This window comes from Lissotriton helveticus, chromosome 8 (genome assembly GCF_964261635.1).
Source record: "Lissotriton helveticus chromosome 8, aLisHel1.1, whole genome shotgun sequence".
Lineage (NCBI taxonomy): Eukaryota > Metazoa > Chordata > Amphibia > Caudata > Salamandridae > Lissotriton > Lissotriton helveticus.
In genome coordinates this window covers 210231600-210250052 of record NC_136069.1, presented here as the reverse complement: position 1 = coordinate 210250052, position 18453 = coordinate 210231600, and the positions used below count along the sequence as shown (strand labels likewise).

Sequence of the window (18453 nt, the reverse complement as noted above, 5' to 3'; positions counted from 1 at the left end):
CCTACAGGGATTTTTTATTAAGTTACAATAAAAACTGCAAAAAAGTATAACATCAAACTTGTCACGAAACTAAAACTTTCCTAAGAATAGGGTTTTGTTGTGGCTTGGTATAAATGTGATCAGTTTCCTTACAGATATTTGAGGTTTTAAAATGTGGTGCTAGGCTTCAAATATTTAATCTATTGTATATCATGACTATCATTTCTGTGGACTGAGATCTGTGAAGGATTCACAGATCCGAAATGTGAAAAATATACTTATCTGATTGGATGAGAAATCGTTTTTGCCTATTGGCACACAGGCACAGGTCCCCCTTCGCATTGTCCACAGCCTGGTTCTGTACCCAGAGCACACAAAGCACGACCAAAGGCTTTGTGCAATTGGTTTGGGTTGTGGACTGACACTGAGCTTGGTGTTGCCGACCACTGCTGACCATTTCCTCATCTCCCCATGACTCTGTCTAAAAGGCCCTTTACTTCAATGTTCTCGTGCGACTTCAATGAAGCGCCCATGGCACAAATTAGACCCGGCCACCTTTACAGCTATTCTAAATTCTTACCGCCAGTATGGCCAACGGACATAGAGGCAGCTGATGTGGCCTTCCGGGGATGGGTCAACAAAGCACTAGACAGCTGCATTCCGGCAAAAGTGACACATGCCAAGTCTATACAAACTAATGCCTGGTATGATGAGTCTCTGATTGCAGAAAAGAAAAAGTGTAAGATTGTAGAATGAGCCTGGAGGCGATCCTACGATCCCATAGCAAAAGCAAACTACAGGAACTCAGTCAAGCATATCATAAATTGGTCCGGAAGACCAATGCGGCGTATTATGCCATCATCATCACTACTAGTGGCAACACAACCATCTTCGCTCAGCACCATATCCTCCAATTCTCAATGTGAGACATTGGCCAAATTCTTTATCAGTAAGGTGGAGCGAATTTACAGTACATTCTGCCAGGGGAATGTTTCCTCTGGCCTTTGTGAGAGTCCACTCTCGGACTCTGCGACTCACTCCCTCCCTCCACGTCCTCTCGCTCATGTCCCCAAAAGACATGGAGACCCCGTCGGCCAATGTAAAGTCAGGATCTCCGGATGACCCCCTGAAACCTGACCTCTGTCTAAAATTTCAACACTGCCTTCTGTCAGAGGGTCAGGAGTTGATCAATAGGTCACTACTATTGGCGGCGATTGAAAAAGGCAAAAGTAGTTACCCTGTTAAAAAAAAAAAAAGACGATAGACGCGTCACTGCTGGAAAACTTTTGCATGATATCTCTGCTCCCCTTTTTTGATAAAATCATGGAATCTTATATCAATACCATCCTGATTCAATATCTAGAAGTAAACTCAATCCTAGACATGTCAGAAAACAGTTTCCATCCCAGACATAGCACTGAATCTGCTTTACTTGAGGTTACGGAGCAGTTACGGTCCGTCTTGGATGAGGGCAGAATTTCGGCATTGATCCTGCTCGATCTGAGCACAGCCTTCGACACAGTCTCCAAAAAGATCCTGCTACACCGGCTAGGGGAGGCCGGTGTCAATGGCAAGGCCCTCGCCTGGTTCTCGTCCTTTTTGGCCAATCGGTCTTTCCAGGTCTCTGCTCCCCCTTTCACCTCCTATGCCCACCCTCTCCGCTGTGGTGTACCTCTGGGTTCTGCCTTGAGCCCACTCTATTTAATATTTATATCTGCCCTTTGGTTCATGGGCAAAGCCCGTAACATCGCCCTGATTAATACGCTGGAGATACTCAGCTGGTGTTCACCTTCACCAGCAACCCCAACCATGATCATGAAATTCCATGACGACCTCACGGTCATCCCTGAATGGATGGCAGACAACTATCTACAACTGAATTCCACCAAATCAGAGATGCTCCTGGTGGGCAGAGATACCCAACTATGGGGCAGTCAATGGTGGCCCACGGCCCTTGGAGCAACCCCTCAACCTAAATCTGTGGTCAATAACCTGGGAGTGCTGGTGGACGGTGCCCTTTTATTTGAGGGGCAAGCTAAGGAAGTGGCAGGTATTTGCTTTGGTCTTCTACGTGGCCTGAAGCCTATCCTGGGACTTTTCGACACACCTACCAGACAGATGATCGTCCAATCCACCGTGCTGTCAAGGCTAGACTACTGCAATGGGTTGCTATTGGGCATTACTAAATCTGTGACTAAAAGACTTCAATGGGCCTAGAACGCGACGGCCCACACGCTCTTTGCATTACCTAAGCACTGCCATGTCTCAGGCCTTCTTCGCCGGCTCCACTGGCTACCTATAGAGCAGTGAGTCTATTTCAAAGCTCTCTGTATGACTCACAAGATCTTTTATGACCTTGGTCCTCAAATCCTGAGCGATTTGTGCTCTCCGTACGTTCCGGCACAGGCCTTGCGCTCTGCGCATCTGCATCTGGCTCGTATACCACGGTTGCGCACGACAAAAGCAGGGGGACGCTCATTTAGGGCACTGGCACCTGTCCTCTGGAACTCCATCCCTCTTGCTGCCCGCAGCACGCCAGACCACTGGAGCTTTAGGAAAATGATCAAGACATGGCTATTCTCCAGTCACTAGCTTCTTGACATCTGTTCTGCTAGACATAGCGCTAGGACGCCTTGTTGCTGGGGTAGTCATGCGCTCTATAAATCCATCTAACATAACATAACATAGGGAAAGGCAGCGAGGGTTTCTTGTAAGGTGGGTTGGAAGAAGGGCCTGTCTGTAAGGCTGAATGCTGAAGGAATCAACTGTTGGGGATGTTGGATGCAGTGTCTGGCTACAGCTTAGATTCTGTGATCAACTCCTACTGCACAAGGCCTTTCGCTGTGTGCAAGGGAGTTGACTACAAAGGAGGTTTGGGACAGCTCAAGCCAACCCTTGCTACTAATGCAAAGGCCATGAGTAGCGAAGGTTGATTGCACATACTTTAAGTGCAGGGCCTAACTGCAGAACAAGCCCTGTAGCCAAGACATGCTGTGATGTCATTAATTTAGTATACAACAAGGGGACCCAAACAGTTTGCTGAGGACCGTGGGTATCAAGTGCTATCGAAGACAAAGGTCTTTAGCTTATGAAGATCAAAAGGAGAATGAAATATAGGCCATAATAAGAGACTATATTTTTCACTGCCCAGCCGGACAGGATATTTATTTTTGATCAATGCAAACACATTGGAGGAATGGTTGTAAGGCACACTCCTGTACCAAACTTAGGGGAAAAACAAACAACAAATAAACCCTTATTTGTTGTTTGTTTTTTCCCCTAAGTTTGGTACAGGAGTGTGCCTTACAACCATTCCTCCAATGTGTTTGCATTGATCAAAAATAAATATCCTGTCCGGCTGGGCAGTGAAAAATATAGTCTCCTATTATGGCCTATATTTCATTCTCCTTTTGATCTTCATAAGCTAGTGATGTCATTAATAACATTAGTAGAGATGTTATCAGTGATATCATCAATAAGGTCATTTCAGATGTCCTAAGTGATGTGTGAGTTGATTAACAGCACATATGTTAATATCTTTTGAACAAAATAATCCAAAATGTATTCCTAACTAATTCTTTTCAGTGAAACATGGGTGTATATACACATGGAGGTGGCCACCAGAACATGAGCATGGAGTCTTCAGGCCTTTAGCTTTCATACATACTCTGCAGCCGGCGAGGGGCAAAGGTGTGCCTCGATCACAGCACAAAAAAGGTACAGTAAAGCAGTCTGGGATGTGCCTTAGTGCTGAATGCTGAAAAGTAAATTTTGAGAGATCTGTTTGCTAATGTGGAAAATAATTCTAGCATACATTACCTGAAAGAACTGAAGACATGCAGCTTTATTGTGTACAAAATATTAATAAATGCACCCAAACTTTTTCCCTATGAAAAACTATGAAAATGATTTCAAATACAATAATGCACTGGATGCTAGTAGGGGGATAATGTATTTCACTGAAAAACACAAAGGTTAATGTAAACGTTTTAGTTAGCTGAAATCGACTGGTAAAAAAAATGTAAGCTAAAAAAACACTGTAAATCACCAGTTATAGTTAACTAAAGTAACTATGACTTGAACAATTGCTATTCAGAGTGATGTTATTAATGCTGTTATGGCAGATGTCATCAGTAATGTTTTCAATGAATATGTCATTACTGATGCAATATGTGAGGTCATACTCAGGGCATGGCAAGTGGGCAGCTTCTAATCCCACATAGGGTTAGGTGCAGGCCCTGCTCCCAACCTTCCGCATACGGTTAACCTCCTCATTGCCTGCCAACCAAAACTTGTTTCCAGCTATACCTACACACAGTGATATATAGATAATTTCCTATGGAAACTAGGTTCTAACTAACCTGCTGGCAACCGCCAGTAGGATATACATATAATGCAAGAAATGATGGACAATATATAGCCCGACGCATATCGGAGAACTCGTATCCTCGTTCACGGATCAGGTCTCAAGACCACTAATCGTGTTTAAATCAAACAGTGCGCTTGATTTCTTCAGAGCATGAACACTGAAAACATACTGTAACATGGAGCCCAGGTGAAGCAATACATTTCGGCCATTTTGAAACTGCTCCTTAATGCCAGTTACATCTTTAACTATGATCATAAACCAGGTTAAAAACCTGTCAAGAAGCTATTTTATAGTTTATATGTACTGCTAAGACCAGCTTCGGTGGGAGAAGGGCTATTTGTTTTTTTTAAAGTAATTTTAACGTATTACAACAAGAACACAAAAAAAATATGAATGCGATATACACCATGAAAATAGACTCAACGGTTGTATTTGAATGGAAAACAGTAGTTCGGCCATATTATCACTATAGTTTTGCCACTGGTTAAATTGTCACACACCCTCTATTATAACCTGCACATACTAGCTCAAAATTGTTAAATACATATTGTGAATCCTTGTTTAAACAAAAACATGTTCATAATTAAATCTTGATATTCCAACGTTACTCCTTATACAGTTATATTTGGGAAACCATCCCGCAGTAGTGTCTTAATACGAGCACCTCCACCCTTGAGAAGTAAATAGCCTATTATATTGAAAATATAGCCTGATCTTACACTCAAAGATCAGGGCTCGGGAAACTAGCCCCCTGATACGGTATATGGACTGTTAATATCAATTACATGAATACGGGAGCAGATGAATCACAAACTTTTTAAACTGGGGGAACTCCAAACATGTGAACACGGTTGTGTCCTGGTGCCTTCTTGTAATAAGGCAAACCAAGGGGAAGGGGTGGCAAGAACTTTACAAAAAACACCCTAAACAGTACCCCTGTAAAGCAAAACAAAAAAAAAAAGAGCTTACAATCAAGCCCAAGTGGGCAAATAAAAGGGCATGCCAACCAGCAGAAATAAACAAAACGGGATCCCATTGTTACCACTCATGAGACAAAGGATGCATTAGCTTAAGTTATATTTTCAATACAATAGGCCATTGACTTGGCGAGTAAAGTGCTCATTCCGGAATAGTTGGGGCTAGCTGAAGGTCAAAAGTTCAAATTCCAACAGGGCCAATTCAACCTTTATCTTCTGAAAGGCTGAGAAATTGAGTAAAGTTAATAGTAACACGGTTAAACAGCACTTTGAAAAGACAGTACTATATGAAAATCAAATTGGTGTAAAGATCACCACCAAAGTGAGGCCTAATTAAGGCATGATTCAAACACAGCTCATCCTAATTCAAAGGAAGCAAAAGCTACCACAAAGTTCTTCTGATGTCTTTGGAACAGTAGAATATAAGTCAACACCGTATGTTCGCTCAGCTGCCAATTTTCCATTTTTTTACACTATAATTATTATATGGTATAGTGACCAATAATCATTATGTAACTGTTTCAAAGCACAAGTGTATGAAAATCTTACCAAAATACTGCTCGTGAGCAACAATTGTTTCATAGAGTCCAGACTCCTTAGAATCCAGTGGCAAAATTCCTACAAAAAAAACAGAAACAGCTTGAGAAATGCAAATACAAACACAATAGGAATATCCTTTTGACAATAATTTGTACTAACCTATTGTTTTGTATATCTGTTAATTGGACAAATAAGAAGCACATACAATCAGCATGATTAAAAAAGAACTCTGAATTATAAGCAACCCCTCAAGATGTATATACAGGAGAAAGGAACAGAGGGAGTTTCAAAATTAAAAAATATCCACTAGAATAATACATTCCATCATACTTAGGTCATATGGAAGTGAAAATCAGACAAACCGAATAAACAATAAAAAGCAGATCAAGCAATGAAGCTTTCGGTCTGATTCTTATTGTCCATGGTGGGTAAGCTGTTTGAAGCTGGTCTGCTGTGGGGGTTCTATAAACTGAGAAAGGTTTTTAGTTTCCCAGTAGGTAGGTTCTTAATATAGAGGCTACGAGGAAAGCAGTAACATACTTCTACCAGGCATTATCTGCGCTATAGAGATCCAAAATGGACAACCTATAGGGAAGACAGCCTTTGGAAATGGGGAGGGGCTTGACTCACAACATGTGAGATACGATTCTATCTTACCCAATAAGGTATCTCACATTTCAACACACTGTATCTACCCAATCCCAGTGAGACTACACTTTATTTATCGATCCACACATAAAATGTACCCAAGTACTGATTATACAGCTTTTTACATATGGTTATATTTTGCCCAGAATTGGAGGTCAGGAGGATTGTCTGCTGGGCCTATACAAAACAATTATCTAAACGATGATTTCAGAATTGGGTGAAGTCATACTTGTCAGATAAATATCAAGCAATCTCCCTTCCGGTAAAAGTTTAAAGACATTGCACGCGGGGTACCCCAAGGATCGGCCTTGAGCCCTATCCTTTTTAATGTTGATCTATGGCCACTACTGACTCTGATTAAATCATTAGCAATGTCATTTATAAATTATGCAGATAACAACTAGTTATTACTGTCCCCAGACAATAACAGCATGACTTAGATAGACAGACTACACTCCTGCCTAAAGGAGTTGGCAAATTGGCCAGGATGAATACATTAAAACGTGATGGAAGCAAAACGAAGTTTCTGTGCTGCTCCTCTTCCAAAGTGCTGTATTCTCTCCGAAGTAACTTTTGGCCTTGAACCAGTACTGAGGATCTTATACCAGTTCAGTCAGTCCAAAACCTAGGGGTCTATATTGATGAGAAACAATCTATGGAAACGCACATTAACAAAACAGCGGCTACTTGCCATGGACTGATGAGAAATTTAAGAAAGATTGTTCTACTACTACCACAGGCAGTGATAGAACTGGAAGTGCAATGTACAGTTCTAAGCAGAATCGACTAATGGCATGCAGTGCACCTCTGCTTGGAGCCACAGATCATATACTTAAAAGGCTACACAGGATACAACTGGTGGCTGCCAAACTGGCACTGAACACATCTAGATGTGATTCTGCTTCAAGCACCTTGAGGGAGCTTCAATCCAGTCAGAGAGAGAAGTATCTTCATAGCCATGTATGTGGTTCATAAATTTGTGAATGGATTAGGGCTGATTCTACTATAATGGAGATTCTGTCATTATAGTCCTCGGAGGCTTCGTCATCTAACTGTCACTGCTCCTGGGCCAGTGTTACGCAACACATTCATGTTGTCTGTCTCCCACTATTATCCAGGATGCCAATGAGTCAACAACAGTACTATGTGCTACGACAGGTTTAGGGACTTAAACAAAGCAAGCTAACTGTTGTTACTTAGAAGCAGAATCTTTTAACATGCTCTGGTCGGGTTGTAATAAAGTTGACATCAGTGGACCTCCTCGTACACAGAACTTTTGGGGGGATTTACGAGAAGGCTGTTGGGTGAAGGTTTATGATTGAGATTACTTTATTCACTGGTGCAGAACTTTTGATTTACTCTAGCAAACTGTTTGATTTACTGGTACTGAACTCTTGGCTTGCTGCAGCAGACATCGTTTTTGTATTATACTTTCTGGCATTTTATGAGGTGCTCTCCAGACTTAGTTTTGTTTTGAATGTAACTTGTTTTCTGATGTATTCGGGATTTGTTTCTTTGTGACTTATGCTCTCACTTTTTTTTATTTTGGGATTTTTCTTTTGATGGGGTTCTTGCTATTGGATTAAATATCATCATTTATGGACACATCTACCCTGCGAAAAAGGTATAGGTATGCTATCCCAGTACAATGCACTGTCCTTAAACCTATACAGTGGCACCATCAAATTATGTTCCTACAATCTATCGGGGGAAATCCTAGTGCCCAAGTACTGGAATGCAAGTTCCTCTACAGTGAGGGAGTAGTCATCCAAAGGCCCAGGGACCACCACACACCGGGAAAAGGAATTGATTTATCGTAGTTGATATTTAAACTAGAATACAGACAATAGTGCTAAAATATCTCCAACAGCCTAGGTTTTGGAGAACAAGAAATTGCTACATAAAGAAAGAAGGCCCTCGTCCGTGTAAGGGGATTTGTATCTGTTAATCCAATCCTAGCAAACACAGATGAAGTTAGTCTAACAAACATAGGTGAGTTAGCTTTACAAACATAGATGAGTTAGTTCCCACAAACCTCTGAGCAAAGGTGGCAAGAGACCACTGCCTATCTCCAACACGATTGGGGAGCGTTCAACCTTACCAGGTGGGAATTCGTAAAGAGAGACAGTTATAAAATGGCAAATCCTTCTATAATATGCAATCAATAATATTAAGGAGTACAGTGTTTTACACTGTTTAAAAATGTTTCAGTTTGCCTGACAATACTGTGTAAAAGTGATACATATTTCTATTAATGTGTGCTGAATTAGCAATTTACCTTCCAACTGATAGTTATTTCAATTTATTGCAGTCTAAAACAACTTTTCATTTGGATTAAATCAAATCAGAGATAGTAATGTTGAGTCGAGTAAGACTGTACCTAAATCGCAGCAGAACAGATTAATAAAACTCCCGGATTTAATGTAGGGAAATAACTCAAATAAGCCTGTGCTAATTTCTGATTCAATTTCACATTTTCAAGGAATTCTCAAAGAAATCTAGGGTTCGCCTGAGAAGTTGTGACTGTTGCAGATACCCAGAACTACTTGCACGGATAACTATTTACACCCTGAAAACAGATTTACTTTTTCTTATACAACTACCTACAAAAGGTCAGTTCATACTACAACCTTCTTCTACGTTTGTGGGTATATGCACCATTCTACAAGTGGACTTGCCCCCAAAACACCTACAGATTTGCTCACGTGGATTTTGGACATGAAATGCTACTTATGAATGTACATTCACACGCTTGCCGATTTTGGGTATCAAAAAAATGGAAATCAGCAGTCATAAAAAATTACATTTGTGAACCTACACAAAAACCCAAGTGTGCACATACCTGTATGAGTCATTATGAGTGAGGTAATTTTGTAAGGAACTCTCAGGAAGACTATATAATAGTTGCTCAATTTGAGTCAGTTATACTGTTACTGTCAAATAGCATAGGCACCCAATAGCCAAATGTAGGTATCGTCGGATAGTCACACTTATACCCACTCCCTCAGTTGGCTTGAAAGTGGCGGGCTTGGATCTACCTTGGAGACACAAGTGGACACCGCCGCAGGTAGCAGTCAGGAATACACAGTATCTGAGCAAACATGAACGAACCAAGACGGAAAGAGTCCAATACCACATTGTGGGTTAAACCATGATGTGGATTCAAAAAGCTCAGCTACCTGTATGGAAAATAAACACCAGAGATAGCACCCACTTTTCACATGGGACCAATCTAGTAGATCACTCGTGGACTGTTTCCCAGATTACTCCAGGGAGTTCTAGCTCAACACCAGTCTGCAGAAGGTGCCGCATCTTCCTCGTTCTTTCCTAAAACGCCCAGAATGCTAGAGTTCGCTACAGGGCCTCGACATTTCTTGTGTTCGTACAGGATTGTTCATCCCTCGACTGGTAAAACACTCCCACCTTCAATCAGAAGGGAATTCTGGCAAACAGCTGGCTCTTTCAGCAACAGTTTTTTCCCCATAGACTAGTGTGTCTTCAAAATTATGCCAAGGCAATTTTTGTATATGTGACTTTTGCAAGCCACACCTACAGTCCAATTACCAAGGTCTTGGGGTTCCGTTTTAGCATGACCTTCGTCTGCTAGCTACACCTTTCAAATCTCAAAACGACTTATTTGTTGCCATAGTGGTTTCTTGAAAGTAAGAAGCTGGAAAATATACAAACTTGTGCGACCATTGGACAGTGCTTCTTAGCATACTCCAGACTGGTGAAACCAAATGAGAGAAAACCATAGAGCTAAAAGGTCAGGCAGGAGAATGCACCTGAGATCATTAATGCTGCCCAGTGTCACTCAATGCCAGCTGACACTCAATGGCATGCGTAACACAACCCAGTTCTGTGATAGCATCTAAAATATTAGAAGGAATAGTATCCATCAGAAAGAATGCGCACATCACAGCACCAATGTTGCCATCCGAATCTGGAATTTTAGTATATATTAGAAGTGGGCCCTTCTGATGGCGCAGTTGAAGTTGACTTTGGAGTACATTCTCAAAGGATTAGGCAACTATTGGAATGTTGCACTCTGTTGCTCATCACTCTTGGAAGCCGACAACGTGTTCATCTTTCAAAAAAATACAACCGTACTGTACTGAAGCTGGAGACAATGAAAGGGCAAAGTTAAGATTAATCGGAGGTCTGTGCGCTTGATATTCTGCAAGGAGACCTAGACTGTTGTTATGTTCCGTTGACATAAGTGGGCATTGTTTGGAGGACTCTAGCTGTGAACCTGTTGTTAATACTGAAGCTTCTCATGTATTGAGCACCTTTCACTTTGGGCATCCTGAAAAACTGATTCTCAGACGGGGACTGGAAATGCCGAATGCTGTTAGGAACTCCCAGAAATGGAGAGCGTCAATCTACATCAGAGAACCCTGGTACCATCCAATAATAATAATATGCATGAGCATTGTTAGTGATGTTTACTCCATTACCCCAGTGATGTTAGAGGCTCGTCGAAAGGGTGTTTCGAAGAAGGAGACAACTCCCTGGAGACAACTGTTCCTTGTCTAACTGGCAAACGGCAAACGTGCTGGGTGTGAGCAAACTGAAAGACAGAAGTTCAGGAGTTTACCCTATGCTGCAGGTGGAATAAGGCTGACTGAAATTGATGTTATTCTTCCTTTAGTGTAAAAGAGCAACTGAGAAAGGACTAAATGTATTGGTGCCTTACCATGTGTGGCAGTTTTATCCTGCTACAAGTACCAGAGATGCGTCATTGTCCAGTGCAACTACCAGGTTCGAGTGAGCCAGGATCATCTCAATGGCTTGGCTTTGCATATCTATTGTGTATCTTCCGGAAAATGTGCATCACTATTATCACTTATAATCGGCAGCCTTAGTGAACTCTTTTTCACCTGGGGGTTTTATTTCCATTGGGAGGGGGCAAGTTCATATCATCTTTGGGATTCCGAGCAGTCCATACTTAAGACAGGTATGTCTGACTAAGTGGCCTAGAGATATTAGTGATGAGTTCAAATTAAAGAATGACCCTATGTACAAAAGGTCTCTGCTTATGTAAACTGTTAGATCCAATTCATTGTGAGAAATATGTGACCTATCCTATATAGTTATATACTGTCTGCATGCCACTAAGGTAGTGCTGGATGGTATAAAAAATGTGAAGCATAGAAATGTAAACCGAATAAGAGAAAGCCTATTTGAAAGAGAAGTATTCAAATGTCTTCCAAACTCTGTATTGTTGAAGAGAAGTAGCCGTAACACACAACCTAGGTACCAGTCCTGGTATCCTATCTTCTTATTTGAATAACAAGATGCCATAATTCGAGCATATGTGCTTGAAGCTTTTTAAGGTAACCAATGCAAATGGAATTTCAAAACAGTCATGTGATTTTTCACATTCGTGTATACTGAACTTTGTAGAATAATGTTTAATGCAACTCAATGTCTCGTATAGGCTTAGGGTAGACTGGTTAAAAAACATTCCACAGATTATCCTACTACCTATTTTAATGTTAATAATTACCATCATTATTAGTTGTAACCATCATCCATAACAAGTGTGGAACACTGTCATTTTTATAATTTGCAACTTACCCACCACCTCATCCTCTTCTTGAAAGAAGGAGACCTTGGATCCCACTATGTACCAAATACACATAAAAATATTCCAGTGAGCAAATGGACATTATGTACAATTCTAAGAGAAAGCAAGCACTGACATATTTAAACAACACTGATATAAGACTGGTGTGTAAAACATGACATAAAATCAAGTGAGATACATATTCTTGTAAAAATCTTAGTTGATTTGGCCCGCTGGTCTAGTGATCCATTTTTGACTTGGGATGAGGGGGTAGACTTGTATGTTAGGCTTCTACAAGTGGTGATTTGGGAGATTTTGGTTGGTCATTTGAGTCACTGGTAGTTGCTTAGTTGCTCTTGAACACACCAGATACCAACTCCAAGGAAGGTTGGAAAATACCAGAATATCATCAAGCTATAGGATGGAAAAATACCTGTGATCACACTTTTCATATCCATTACTGTCAGCTGAGTTATCTGTAGCATGAATTTGCAGAGGGCACTGTGCGTTCTCTCAAATGAAGAAAGCTGAATGTCCCTGGTAAGCAGAGCCCAAGACTGCAAAAGAAAGGGAACTTAAGCTCCACATCTGGGTAAACGAGGGTGAGTAGCTAAGACTCAACTCAAGGGACAAGTATGTGGTGAATATTGGGGCAGTAACCCAGAAGAGCTACAAAAAAAAGAAAGTCAAATGAACATGGTAATGAGAAGTGAGATGGTGATCTCACAATGAGTGTGGTAACCTCATGGAAATCTGTAACCTCATGTGGAATTTGTTAAACCTCATTTGGGAACCGGTAACCACATAATGAAGATCATAAACACACTATACAGAAATGAAACCAGGGTCTCTGGCTAGACAGCAAAGTTCACAATGCTCTAAACAAAAAGGTTCACAATGTCTAAGCATACCTGGAAGTGAAAAACAGACAACTAATTTATTACAGTAGAGATATGGAAGAACAATAGTTACTTACCTGTAATCTGTGGTTCTCCAGTATTGGTATCTTTCATAGATTCAAATGCCTGACTCCTTCCCCCCCACATCGGAGTGGGAGTCCCATGGTACATAAAAATAGCAATAATTATGCATAACATAGAAATATCATAGCTAGGCTAGAACCAGGAAGTAAAAAGCTAGAAGTAATAGGAAAACATTTTTCCACTTGCATGACTCATCCAAGTCATTATGTATAGTCCAAACTACTGCCAATCAGGCGTCAGCACCCTCCAGAATGTTCTCCTCAGAGGCTCAGGTTCTCAGATTTTCTAGCACAAGTGTGTTCTAGAATGACAAAATAAGATATAGAAGAGCCTTTGAGGGGAGGTAGGTGGGTTGCATGTGAATCTATGAAAGATACCCATACTGGAGAACCATAGATTACAGGTAAGTAACTATTGTTCTTTTCCAGTATTGGGGTATCTTTCATAGATTCACATGCCTGAGTCAGAGTAGAGTTTATAGAAAAGGAGGAGTTTGGCCGAGGGGACGAGAAACAGGCAGGGCCATATAAATGAATAAAAAGAAGTTTGCCTGAATCTCTACTTCTTACAAGCTTTTATAATTTTTGCTTATAAGCCAAACACATTACTGTATGTTTGTACCTGTATTTTATTTATACCTTTTTTTGGAGGTCTGGTTTCTGTTTATTCAATAAGTTTTTTGTAAAAAAGGAAAACTAGTGCACAATTTACATATATTAAAAAAATACTTTCAAAAATTCATTTACATTCATTTAAGTTAGACATACTATACATTCTACATCACAGTACACACAAATATATACAAAAAAACGCAATAATCGAATTGTGACCTTAAGTGCAAATTATACAGTGAATAAATCAATGTCATAGATTTTTGTATAAAAATATCTATGTATCCATAAGAGCACGGAATCATTAAACATATAATTCATCAATATAGGAAAAATTCCTTATTCTTCTGTGCTCTTTTTGATGTGCCGATCAGTTTCAAATCTTAGGTAGTCAATGCCTAGATTCTCATCAGGGCTCTCTGATTCTCTGTACAAAATAAAAATAATTTTAAGTAAGGAGGGGGAACTTCATTCTCTAAACGCTTCTGCTCGCTCTCCATTCTACTCTATTTGTACCTGGAAAGATGTAAGTATTCCTCATCTGTTGTATCTCAGATACCTCTCTGTGTTTCTTTTTTGGTTGAGGGTTCTCTGTTGAAAACACAGTGAATCAAAATTAGTGATAATCACAAAGGACGCTTATATTTATGTAGGCACCTAGTTTGCCCATATCCTACCTTCTGCGATCCCGTGATTCGGCGTAAGACCGTCTATCCAATTAAATTGACATTGCTGCTTTTAAACAAGTAGGAGTATTTCTCGATTCTCCAGTGTTATGGGCCCACACATTTCCTATCTGTGGTGGGAGAAAGCTTTATTCAAAATCTATTGTTGTGGACAATATTTCCCTTTTTATATAGAACAGTTGAGGCAAATTCATACCTTCTAGTTTATTCAGGGTTTATAGACGAGATTTACTCTGCTCGTGAAGAGCATCTCGAGCCGGCGTTCGTCTTTCTGCGGCCAAAGGAAAGCTCACGATTAATGATTGCTACCTTGCAACATTGTTTCCAGCGGCTACAATTCACAACACTCAAGAGCGTACCACGTTCTGATGCAAACACGGGTCGCGTCACTTCTGAATGCTTCAGGGGTTTTAGATTCGCAATTCCTACAATGAGGATAGAGCGTTACTATAATTGTACCCTGAGCATTTTCGCCGCATCTAGTTATGCATTTATCGTTTTAATCCAATGTTTACCTCCTTAATTCTTGGCTGTATTCCTTATCAGTCTCTCATTCCTCGATGCCGTGGTGGACATCTTGCGAGGAGGGGCTTAGTTTTTTTATTGTCTCATGCAACATTCCTATTGGTCACTCAATCGCAATGCATTTTGGGACATGTAGTAGATCTTTATTCTATCTTTTTAATGCCCACCCCCCAAAAAAGGTATAAATAAAATACAGGTAAACACATAAAGAAATGTGTTTAGCATATAAGCAAAAATTATAAAAGCTTGTAAGAAGTAGAGATTCAGGCAACTTCTTTTTATTCATGAATCAGAGTAGAGAGCAGTAAATCCAGAACAATATTCGTAAGATTCTGTTCACGATAAAAAACATATGCATATCAGAGGCAATATGTCAAAGCAATACATTTCTATATCTATATCTATACATATACATATATATATATATATATAACTGAATATATAAATAGATATATTGACGTATATAACTTTATAAAATATTGATATGTGTAACTATAAATCATCATATAAGATATGTACGTGATCAAATTCCAAAGAGGACGGAAGAATAGAGGCTCACCTAATTTCAAAAGATTACGGAGAACCGCTTGTCCCAGAAATGCATCTGCATTGCTGGCCACTTTCAGACAGTAGTGCTTAGTAAAGGTGTGCCTGCTGGACCACGTAGTAGCTTTGCAGATTTGATGAGGAGGCACACTAGCAAAAGTTCAGTAGAAGAAGATATTGCTCTAGTAGAGTGTGCTCTTGGAGTTGCTTGTTAATGGTCTGCCGGCATGCTGATGGCAGAAACAAATTGCAGCAGAAATCCAACGAGCAATGAATTGCTTGGATATTGGGTGTCCTGTACGCATCTTTCCATAAGCTATAAATAGCTGATCAGATTTTCGAATTGAGGATGTCCTTTGTAAATAGGATTTGAGATAATTCTTAACATCAAGAGTAAGCAAAGCTCTTTCCACAGGGGATTGAGGATTAGGAAAGAAGTTTTTAAAATGACCAGTTCGTTGAGATGGAAGTCCGAAGGTACTTTAGGCATAAAAGTGGGATTAGTGCATAGCACTACCGAATCTCTGGTGAACTGAAGGTAAGTCGGTTTTATAGTGAAGTCTTGAATGTCACTGACCCGCCTAGCAGATATGAAGGCTAATAGTAGAGAGACTTTCCATGAGAGAAATTTCAAATCTGCCTTATGAATAGGTTCAAAAGGATGGCGCATGAGTTGTGAGAGTACAACGTTTAGATGCCAGGATGGAGGTGGATGGCGAATGGGAGGAAACATGTGAAACAATCCTTGAAGAACTGCTGAATGATCCTAGAGGAGTAAAGAGAGTTGGAACCATCCTGTCAGAATCTGGAGATAGCCGCTAAGAATACCTTAAGGGTAGAATGCGAAAGGCCTGATCTTGCCAAATGCAAAAAGAAAGGCAAAATTTGTTCCGGTTTTGCATGAATTGGATGAACGCTGGCGTCATGGCACCAAAGGTAAAATCGTTTCCATTTAAGCCTGTATGTCTTTATTGTGGAAGGCGCCCTAACATTGGCCAAGACTTCCCTACAGTCAGAAGCAATATCTAAGTGAGCTAATTCAAAGTGCTCAGGTGCCAAGCCGCTAAGTGCAGGGATGCAGGATCCGGGTGACAGATCTGACCATTCTGAATGGATAGAAGGTTCGGTATTACTAGCAACTGAATGGGATCGCATTCGGAGAGAAGGAGGAGTTCGTTTGAACCAGAACTGGCGAGGCCACCTGGGAGCCCTGAGTATTAGGCGGCAAGGCTCTTTCTTCATTTTCCTGAGAACCCTGGGAACCAACGGTATTGGTGGGAAAGCGTAGGCATAAATCCGCAACCAGTTAATCAAAAATGCATTCCTGCACGATCCCATGTGGGGAAGCACACTTGCGAAGAATGGGCATTAGAGGTTCAGAATGGCCGCGAACAAATCCAGATCGGGTCGTCCCCACTCCTGAAAAATACGAATCAAGATTGGTTGATTGAGCTCCCACTCGTGATTGGAAGTTGTCGATCGGTTGAGGGAATCCGCGAGAATGTTGGAAACTCCAGGGACATGGATTGCTGTCAGACTTATCTAATGTTTGATCGCCCAATCCCAAATCTCCTGGGCTTGCTGAGACAATAGTGCAGGTCTTGTCCCTCCTTGTTTGTTCAAGTAGTGCATACTTGTTGTGTTGTCCGTCGGGCTCAACACTGATGCTCATAGAATGATGGTGTGAAAAGATTTTAGGGCTAGGAAGATCGCCAGCAATTCCAAGAGGTTGATATGCCAAGTTCATTGCTGAGTATCCCATCTTCCACTTACCGTCAGTCCTTGCAGGTGAGCTCCCCATCCTACTAGTGAGGCATCCGTGGTGATGATGAAGCTTGGAGCTCCTATTAGGAATGAGCAGCCTGCTGTTACATTTTCTTGTAAGTCCACCATCGCAGAGTGTTCTTTATTTGAGGAGTGATGTGGATGAGATCGCCGAAGGATCCCGAAACATGTAGCCACTGTTTGTTGAGTTCCTCTTGCAGAGGTCTCATTCTGAGACGGCAGTTGGGGACCAGAGGAATGCAGGATGAAAGCATCCCCAGAAGCGACTTGAACTGCCGGACTGAAACGCACTCTTTTGATCACAGTAGCTGGGCAAGTTTGCAAAGTTTCACTTGCCTTTCGTTTGAGACAAAGGCTTGTGTTCGCAAGGTGTCTATGGTGGCTCCGAAGAACATTCTCTTTTGCGATGGAACTAGGTAAGACTTGTCGAAATTGATGGAGAGGCCCAGAGATTGGAAAAGAGATAGACATCTCTGAGTATGGACGTTTGCGATGTTGAAAGAATTCGCCTTGATAAGGCAGTCGTCTAAATAAGGAAAAATCTGAATTCCCTCCAGCCGAAGGTATGCAGCCACCTGTGCTAAGACCTTGGTAAAGACCCGGGGTGCAGAACGTAGTCCGAAAGGAAGGACTTTGAACTGACAGTCCCTGCCAGCCACTCTGAACCTCAAGAACTTTCTGTGTCTGGGTAGAATTAGTACATGAAAATAAGCGTCTTGGAGGTCGAGGGTGGTCATATGACCCCCTGCAGTGAGAAGTTGAAGGATTTCTTGCAGAGTTAGCATCCGGAAGGATAATTTTGGGAAATATTTGTTGAGGGAGCGAAGATCTAGAATGGGACGGCATTCTCCCGATTTCTTCTTTATCAGAAAAAATCTAGAATAAAAGCCTATTCCTCTTTGCAATCGAGGAAGTACTTCGATCGCTCCTTTTCGCCGGATCAAATTTATTTGGGCAAAAAGCTCTGAGAGGTGAGCTGGAAGTGGTCCTTTGGGAGGAGATTTCAGAGGACGTTTTACAAACTCTAGAACGTGGCCTCTGGCTAAAATGTCCAAGACCCATTTGTCTGTTGTTATCTTCGACCAGTTTGAGTAGTAACGGGAGATTCTTCCTCCAACTTTTAACGGGGTAAGCGGTAGAGCAGGTGGCAGGTGGCAGTTGTCACTGCTTCTTGGACCTATCACGCCTGCGGTAGTTAGACTTCCTTCTATTTTGTGAGTAGGAGGTAGATGGTT

General features: G+C 41.1%; 1 protein-coding gene across 2 annotated transcripts in view; it reads right to left on the bottom strand.

Moving 5' to 3' along the window:
- Positions 1-18453, bottom strand: part of CRYZL1 (crystallin zeta like 1) — a 269330-nt gene that overhangs the window by 80300 nt on the left and 170577 nt on the right. For both annotated transcript variants that reach the window (XM_078656942.1, XM_078656941.1), the window contains exons 5-6: positions 12094-12138; positions 5875-5943 (exon numbers count right to left, since the gene is read on the bottom strand). In XM_078656942.1, coding sequence (XP_078513068.1) covers positions 5875-5943; positions 12094-12138 — 114 coding nt within the window. The remainder of the gene's footprint in view (positions 1-5874; positions 5944-12093; positions 12139-18453) is intronic.